Source organism: Priapulus caudatus, unplaced genomic scaffold (assembly GCF_000485595.1).
Source record: "Priapulus caudatus unplaced genomic scaffold, Priapulus_caudatus-5.0.1 Scaffold1206, whole genome shotgun sequence".
Classification (NCBI taxonomy): Eukaryota; Metazoa; Priapulida; class Priapulimorpha; order Priapulimorphida; family Priapulidae; genus Priapulus; species Priapulus caudatus.
In genome coordinates, this window is record NW_014578267.1 from 35,905 (window position 1) to 45,009 (window position 9,105).

At 52.9% G+C, this 9,105-nt stretch overlaps 1 protein-coding gene across 1 annotated transcript in view; it reads left to right on the plus strand.

Moving 5' to 3' along the window:
- Positions 1–8,781, plus strand: part of LOC106815810 (eukaryotic translation initiation factor 3 subunit A-like) — a 28,197-nt gene extending 19,416 nt beyond the window's left edge. The window contains exons 13-19 of the mRNA XM_014820321.1: positions 121–180; positions 429–665; positions 1,162–1,315; positions 1,936–2,338; positions 4,154–5,022; positions 5,834–5,920; positions 6,398–8,781. Of these exons, the coding sequence (XP_014675807.1) occupies positions 121–180; positions 429–665; positions 1,162–1,315; positions 1,936–2,338; positions 4,154–5,022; positions 5,834–5,920; positions 6,398–6,489 (1,902 nt within the window). The 3' untranslated portion in view covers positions 6,490–8,781. The remainder of the gene's footprint in view (positions 1–120; positions 181–428; positions 666–1,161; positions 1,316–1,935; positions 2,339–4,153; positions 5,023–5,833; positions 5,921–6,397) is intronic.
- The last annotated feature ends 324 nt before the right edge of the window (positions 8,782–9,105 follow it).

Below are 9,105 nucleotides of genomic sequence, written 5' to 3' on the forward strand. Positions count from 1 at the left end.
AGGTGCCCCTGCTCACGCAGCAGTCTGTCTGTCTGTGTTGTAGGTGGACCTCCTGGCGCGCGCGTACAGGGTAGAGGAGGTGCCCCTGCTCACGCAGCAGTCTGTCTGTCTGTGTTGTAGGTGGACCTCCTGGCGCGCGCGTACAGGGTAGAGGAGGTGCCCCTGCTCACGCAGCAGTCTGTCTGTCTGTGTTGTAGGTGGACCTCCTGGCGCGCGCGTACAGGGTAGAGGAGGTGCCCCTGCTCACGCAGTAGTCTGTCTGTCTGTGTTGTAGGTGGACCACCTGGCGCGTGCGTACAGGGTAGAGGTGCTGCCCCTGCTCAGGCAGTAGTCTGTCTGTCTGTGTTGTAGGTGGACCACCTGGCGCGTGCGTACAGGGTAGAGGAGGTGCCCCTGCTCACGCAGTAGTCTGTCTGTCTGTGTTGTAGGTGGACCACCTGGCGCGTGCGTACAGGGTAGAGGAGGTGCCCCTGCTCACGCAGCAGGCCGAGGATGAAGCCGAGAACGACAAGCAGTTCTGGGAGCAGGAGGAGGCCGAGCGCATCGCCGCCCTCGTCGACGACCACCAGATGGCGCTCACGCACGGCAACCGGCTGACGCGCATGGAAAGCGACAAGCAGGAGTTCATCGACAACCTGAAGAAGGCTCGTCAGAACGTCTACAAGGTGGGTGCGCTGCGGTGCGCGGGGGAGAGTTATTGGTGCATGAAGAAGACTCAATGGGGTCAATGGGTCTGCCACGTGGAGACGAGGCCTAAAGCTTTGTTTCCAGATGCCGGGCGACGGTAGCATTTATTTATTAATTATTACTGAATAATTAGTTAGTTATTGGTACCGTACGTGAAGAAGGCTCGTCAGAACGTCTACAAGGTGGGTGTGCAACGTGTGGAAGCTTCTTGTGCACGCTCGTAATAGATGTATCGTATGTTTTCCGTCGTCCTCACCTTGGGTCGTCGCTCTCGCGTTCGCTCGCATCCTCGCACACTTTCCAACGTTCTTGTGTTTTCCGACATTCTCGCCGTCGCTCTCGCGTTCACTCGCGTCCTCGGGCACTTTCTAACGTACTTGTGTTTTCCGACATTCTCGCCGCCGCTCTCGCGTTCGCTTGCGTCCTCGCATGCTCTAACGTTCTCGTGTTTTCTCCCCCCGCGCGACCTCGCAGGAGAGGCTGGTGGAGTTTGAGAAGAATCTGAAGCAGGAGCGGCAGCTGCGTCAGCACGAGAGGAAGGAGAAACGCAAGGTAGAGCGTAGGCTTGCCGCGCAGAAGGAGAAGGAGGAGATAAGGAGACGCGTGGAGGAGGAACGCCTTCGCAAAGGTAGGGTAGAGGAAGCCGGAGAGGAGGGTGATGGAGAAGAAAGGGAGGGGAGGACCAGGAGGAGACAGGGAGGAATACCTTGCAAAGGTAGGGTAGAGGAAGCCGGAGAGGAGGGTGAAGGGGAGAAAGGGAGGGGAGGAGGAGGAGGAGGAGACAAGGAGGAATACCTTGCAAAGGTGGCCTAGACAAGCCAGAGAGGAGGGAGAAGGGGGCAAAGGGGAGGGCAGTAGGAGAGGAGGGAGGCAGGGAGAGGAGGAACACCTCTGCAAAGCTGAGTAGACTAACCAGAGAGGAGGGAAAAGGGAGGGCAGAGGGAGAGGGAGGAGGCAAGGAGTTGAGGAACACCTCTGCAAAGGTTGAGTAGACTAGCCAAAGAGGAGGGTAAAGGGGGAAAAGGGAGTGCAGAAGGAGGAGGAGACAAGCCAGAGAGGAGGGTGAAGGGGGGAAAGGGGAGGGCAGAAGGAAAGGGAAGAGACAACGAGAAACACCTCCACAAAGGTTGGATAGACTAGCCAGAGAGGATGGTGAAGGGGAGAAAGGGAGGGCAGAAGGGGAAGTAAGCCCGGGCGGGAACGGGTGAGAACGAGGGTCTCACCTCCCCCCCTCTCTCTTTCCCGCAGAGCGCGAGGAGAGGGAGATCGCCGAGGCTGAGAAGAAGGCGCGCGAGCAGGCGGAGTGGGAGGAGAAGCAGGCGAAGCTGGAGGAGCAGGCGGAGAAGCAGCGTCAACGCGAGGCGGAGGTCGAGGAAAGACTCGCCGCGCAGGAGCGAGGGTTGCGCGCCGGCGGAGGAGGAGGAGGAAGACTCGCCGCGCAGGAGCGAGGGTTGCGCGCCGGCGGAGGAGGAGGAGGCGGCGGAGGAGGAGGAGGAGGGGAGGACCGCCCGCCGTGGAACCGCGACGGAGGCGGCGGCGGATGGAGGGATCGCGAGCGCGCAAAGGAGGACCGCTGGAGGGAGCCACCGCAGCCGGGCGCTGACCAAGAGGGCGGAGAGGAGGCGCAGGAGCCGTCCGACTGGAGGGAGAGGTGAGTGGACTTATGTGTGTGTGTGTGTGTGTGTGTGTGCGCGTGTGTGTGTGGATGTGAGAGAGATAGAGAGAGAGAGGAGTGTGTGTTGGTGGGTGGCTGAGTGTGCATGTGGGAGGTTGTTTGTGTGTGAGTGTGTGTGTGTGTGTGTGTATGCATGTATGTGTGTGTGTGTGTGTGCATGCATGTTCGTGTGTGTGTGTGCGTGTGTGGGTGGGCGGGTTTGTGTGTGTGTGCGTGCGTGCGTGTGCGCGTGCGTGCGTGCATGCGTGTGTATGTGCTTGCGTGCGTATGTGTGCATGTGCGTTTCTTCATGCTGGAGGGTGGTACCGTGGTACACTATGAACTGGAATTAACAGATAAAACACGGACTAAGGCCACAATTAAAAAAACATTTGTTTGCCCTCAAAGGGGGGTCTTTTTACAAATTCAGCATCCATGGTGTCTACATGCTCAGGTGTACTTGTGTGGGGATACCGTTTATGTGGAATGTTTGTTTTGCTTGTTACATATAATCAAGAGTGTATAAAGAAGGAGAGCGTACAACGGTGAAGTGCTGAAACCATGTTGCAGTATTAGTCGATTTAATAAACTTTCCCCGTTTTATTTTGATGATTCTTTGCAGTATTATTGATCAGCTGTCTTACCTTGTTCATATAAAACAAACCGCATGTCCCTACGATGCCTCCACGCTGAGATAATGAGCGGTCAAAATCTGGTATTTTTGCCGAATACCGACTCGAGATCAGTTTTACTGCGACTGTCTCTTGTTTTGTGGACTGTATGTTGCTTCCGGTCGCCGCTGTGTAACGCTGACTCAATACGTTATTACTACAGCGTTACTACATCTAGCGTAAGGGGCGGGTCATCACCATGGCGATAAATAACAAGACGTTTTTGTGGAGTAATGCCCGGCGCACACGTGAGTTATTTTACTCAAGTAAAATGACGCATGAGTCAAATTACTCGACGAAAATCCGCCGCACACGTGAGTAAAATGACGCATGAGTCAAATTACTCAACGAAAATCCGCCGCACACATGAGTAAAATGACTCGTGCATTATTTTACTTGAGTAAAATAACTCACGTGTGCGCTGGGCTTAATGGCTGCGTCAATGACTGGAAATGCGAGAAAAGATAGTAGAAGGAAAATACATTTCATTGTCAATGAATGACGGAAACACGCGAGGTTTCTCGAAGTTGTCGCCAGAACGAGAGACAGTTGCAGCCACTACGTATCTCGAGTCGTTTTTCTGCGAAAATACCAGATTTTCACCGCTCATTATCTCAGGTTAGAGGCATCGTAGGGACAAGCGGTTTGTGTCATATTAGCAAGCTAGGACAGCTGATCAATAATACCACAAAGAATCGTCAAAATAAAACGGGCAAAGTTTATAAATTCGACTAATACTGCAGCATAGTTTCAGCATTTCACCGTTGCACGCTCTCCTTCTTAATACGCTCTTGATATAATGTATTGCCTACAGATTTATATAATGTACAGTGATACAATTTGTAAAAAAAAAAGAAAGAAAAAAGAATGGAAAAAATCAATATAAATGTTTGAGTCCGCTCCTTTTTGGCGGGTCGGTCGGGTGAGGGCAAACAAACAATATTTTTATCATGGCCTAAACACGTATATGGATCAAAATGCACGTAGCGCAACGAACTATTACGTATCAAAGCAGCAGCTAAATTAGAGCCGTCCGACTGGAGGGAGAGCTGGGTGGCCTTGTGCGTGTGCATGTGGGACGTTGCGTGTGCGTGCGTGCGTGCTGAAACTGACGCCGTCTCCCTCTTTCTCTCTTCCGCAGGCCGCCGCCGGGCGAGGACGAGGGCAAGAGGCGTGAGGAGCGCAGGCCGCCGCCGCCGCCGCGCGACGAGGAGACCTGGAGGCAGGGCGGGCCCGCCGCGCCGACACCGCGGACAGAGGCCGCCCTGCACTCGCCAGCCGACGACCGGGGGCCCGCCGCAGTCCTCGCGACGAACACACAAGGGACGGGCCGGCGTGGCGCCGCCGGCCGCCCCCGCGACGACCGCTTCGGCCGGGACGACCGATTTGGAAACGACGATCGCTTCGGGCGGGACGACCGCGACGACCGGGCGGACACCTGGCGTCGCGGCGGCATGGCGCGCGACGTGCGGCTCGACGAGAGAGGCGGAGGCCCGCCCGTGACCGAGCGAGGCGGGTCGTCGTGGCGACGAGGCGGCGACGACAGGGCCCCGCCGCCGCAGCGAGATTTCGACGACGGGCCGCCGCGGGGGCGAGACGATCGCGGTCCTCCGATGGGAGACAGGGAAGGGTCGTCGTGGCGACGGGGCGGCGACGACAGGGCCCCTCCGCCGCGGGACTTCGAGGACAGGCAGCAGCGAGGGAGGGACGACAGGGGTCCCCCCATGGGAGACAGAGGAGGGTCGTCGTGGCGACGCGGCGGCGACGATAGAGGTCCCCCGTCCAGAGATTTCGACGACGGGCCGCAAAGGGGCAGGGACGACAGAGGCCCCCCGATGGGAGAGAGAGGAGGGTCGTCATGGCGACGCGGCGGCGACGACAGCGGTCCTTCTCCGCGGGACCGGGACATGGACGACGGCGCGCCGCCCCGCGGCAGGGAGGAGGAGAGCTGGAGGAGAGACGGACCGCCGAGGGAGAGAGACGGACCGCCGAAGGAGAGAGACGATAGAGGTAATTAATAATAATAATAATTAATTAATCGATCTAACGACGCGGCGACGGCGACTTCCCCTCCGCAGCCTCTCTGCTTTTTTATTTGTTTCTTTGTTGTTGTTGTTGTTGTTGTGGAGTTTGTTACGGTACCTCTCCGGGGGGCGTTTTGAGCTCGGCGCGCGTGTTGCGGTTCCTTTGTGTGCTGTTGTTGTTTTTAGGGAGTTTGTTTCCTCTAGAGCACGGTGCGCTTTTTATTATAATGTCCTTTATTTCCAGAAACACATGTATAATACATTTTACATTATAAGAACTAGAGCACTCGGAGAGCACAGTCCTCCGCCATGGCTGCTCAATTCTGTCACTGTGAAAATTTTTATTAATTAATTAATTGGATCCGGATCACCACCAAAACGTAATCAATTCTAAGTTACCCCATTTCTGACCTATCCTGAAAATGTTATTAATTAATTAATTAATTAATTGGATCGGGATCACCACCAAAATCTCATCAATTCTAAGTTAGGCCATTTCTGACCTATCCTGAAAATTTTATGACAATCCGTCTATAACTTTTCCAGTTAGGCTGTACACAAACCCACAAACCAACAAACACACGCCGAACAAACACACGCCAGTGAAAACATAACCTCCTGCCAACCCCTTGGCGGAGGTAAATATCCACAATACTGTGATGGTAGCATAGTTCAGTGAGGGCTGCTCAGCACCGTGGTGTGCTTGATTCGATTCGACTCTCGGTCTGATTGTGCGTCGTTTGGCGTCGCGTTTGCGTTTTTGCGCGTCGTTAAGTTCTCGCGTTTTTCGCACGTAGGTGGCCGCGACGACGCCTGGGGTCGGAGGGACGACCGCAGGATACCCGCGAGGGATATTCGGAAGCTGGAACCTGCCGGGGACAGAGGTAAGCGCGCGTGGCATCGTGCGGCTGTGGCCAGCCACGACTGAAAGGGGGAGGCGATTTTGGCCGTCCGCTTCCAGTCCTGACTGTACGGTCAGCTAGCCCACTAAGCAAGATTTCATCTGACATGTCATTAAGTTATGTTATTATTATTGTAGTATTGAGGATAACATTATAAATGCAATTATCTTATACGTAACTATCTCATATTATTAAGTCTATAGTGCACCGGTACGTTAGTGGAATCTTAATGTTATCCCACTGGCATTCTCCCAAGAGAGCATATCGGTTCGGATTCATCGTCACTGCTTCCGATCCCACAGACGGCTTGCTGCACTCTGGGAATAGTTTCATATTCGTCGATGACGACACTCGTAACAGTGACAACGCGCTCTTGCCGTCGAAGTAAATGGCGCAACCTCGAAATCTCGCGATTTTGATCCGTCGCAAGCTGCTAGCTAACACGTCGATCATTTTCAGTACCCCAGAAGATGGAGCCACCGAGGCCCGCTCCTGCCGACGGCGCCGAGGACGTGGACGATGGGTGGACGACCGTCAGCGGTCGCCGCTAGGTGGCGCTCCTTCGTCGTCGGCGAACCGGAGACGCACGCCGTTTTGCGGAACAAGCTTGGATTTTTGCGCGCGAATTCTGTAGTTTTTTCTGTTTAAATAATTGAACATCTCGGATGTTCAGTGGTCTGACATTGAGTTTTTGTTTCACCCGGCGTCATCATTGTCATCGATTGCACCTCAGCACGCACAACTCCTTCCCTCATTGCCTCCTTTCCCCTCCGTCCCTCCTTCCTTCCTTCATCTCTCACTGCCTCATCATCCCATGATCACATATATGATGAATTAATTAATGAACTGACACGTATCAAAAGTGTCTTAATTCTTAACTTTAAGTACGTGGCAAGCGGAAACGTGATTGGTCTGAAGGTGTCGGGGGCAGTGGACTGCAAAGTATCGCTGAAACTCTACTGAGTCAGCAACTTGCCAAGCTTGGATCCCTCTCTCGATTTTTTTCCACGGGTCCTCAGGACTAACCAAGGTTTTCCCTCCAAGCATCCTTGACCTTGTTATCATTTACCTCAGTTTCTGTGCCCTTGACTTTGACCTCGTTTTCCGTGCCCTTGACTTTGACCACGTTTTCTGTGCCCTTGAACTTGACCTCATTATCTTTGACCTTGTTCTCTCGGTGTCGTTCGCGAGATCAACCCAGTCGTTCTTCGACGGCCAATGGCGATGTCGACGGGCAATGGCGATGTCGACCCCAATGGCGATGTCGACGGCCAATGGCGATGTCGACGGCCAATGGCAATGTCGACGGCCAATGGCGATGTCGACGGCCAATGGCGATGTCGACGGTCAATGGCGATGTTAACGACCAATGGCGATCTCGACGGCCAATGGCGATGTTAGAGACGACCAACGGTGATGTCGACGGCCAATGGCGATGTTGACGGCCAATGGCGATCTCGACGGCCAATGGTGATGTTAGAGACGACCAACGGCGACGTTGACGGCCAATGGCGATGTTAGAGACGACCCCGCGTCGGCCGCCGCTGAGTTCGTGATGGCGTTTCCGATCATTCGATCAGAAAATAATGATGGACGTCAATCACGAGGTCGAGATCGGCGGCCGCGCGAAGTGGACGGATTGCTTCGCCGTGAGCGCGCCGGTAAACCCGGGCCGCTAACGAACGCACGACGAACGACTAGCGGAATGACATGCGATCGCGGCGGTCCAACTGAGAGTTACACAAGCCCCGCTACTAACCTTACCGTTACGAATGCTCTGCAATGCCTGCTGCGTAGCGCGATATTTCTTGCCGTCTGTAATAGCCCCTCCATCCCACCAAGGCAGGCGAGAAGAGAAGGTGTTGTATCGTGTTTGCCATAGTCCGGTCGTGTTGTGGAGCCGCGTGCATTGAATCTGTGTGCACGGCACGCAACATGTGGGTTTGTAATGTGATACGACGACACGGAACGTGTGGGTTTGTAATGTGATTCGACGACACGCAACGTGTGAGTTTGTAATGTTGTTCGACGACACGGAACGTGTGGGTTTGTAATGTGATACGACGACACGGAACGCGTGGGTTTGTAATGTGATACGACGACACGGAACGCGTGGGTTTGTAATGTGATTCGACGACATGGAACGTGTGGGTTTGTAATGTTTTTCGACGACATGGAACGTGTGGGTTTGTAATGTGATACGACGACATGGAACGTGTGGGTTTGTAATGTTGTTCGACGACACGGAACGCGTGGGTTTGTAATGTGATACGACGACACGGAACGTGTGGGTTTGTAATGTTGTTCGACGACATGGAACGTGTGGGTTTGTAATGTTATTCGACGACACGGAACGTGTGGGTTTGTAATGTGATACGACGTCTCTGTATTACGACACCGTAAAGGTCACGTCGAGGGGCCGGGTTAGATGAGACGAGCAATTCTACATTAACATGATGATATCAGGAGGTCGATAAGATAGATCTGTCTAATTGTCTCACTCATGATGATGTATGTATGACTCAGTATGCACAGGTTCATGGTATTAGGAAACAATGGGTATATACCGTGTGGCGTTATGTGGCCGATTGTGTTCTATTAAATTTTGCTGCCACTTGAAATCGGCTTAATATCCTGTTATTATTATACGAGTGGTGTTTTGTTCAGCTACCGTAAAACAACGCTGTCCAAATTGCACCTATATTCAATTACGTAATTCTGATGCAAAAAAAATTGGTCGCGCCTGCAGTCAGTATATTTGCTGCTAGTTTAGGAAAGTTTATTAATGGTGCAATTAAGAAGGATTTTTTTGGCAAATAATAATAAATAGGCTGATTCAGAGATGTGCTCTTGTTGAAGTTTTTTGTTTTACTTCGTTTCGTTGTATTTGGTGACCTATCCACCTGATTCAGAGATGTGCTCTTGTTGAAGTTTTTTGTTTTACTTCGTTTCGTTGTATTTGGTGACCTATCCACCTGATTCAGAGATGTGTTCTTGTTGAAGTTTTTTTGTTTTACTTCGTTTCGTTGTATTTGGTGACCTATCCAAACCTTACTATAATGAAAATACTTGGATCTACTCTCTGCCTCTCTATCTTTCTCTATTGCTCTCTCTCTCTCTCTCTCTCTCTCTCTCTCTCTCTCTCTCTCTCTCTCTCTCTCTCTCTC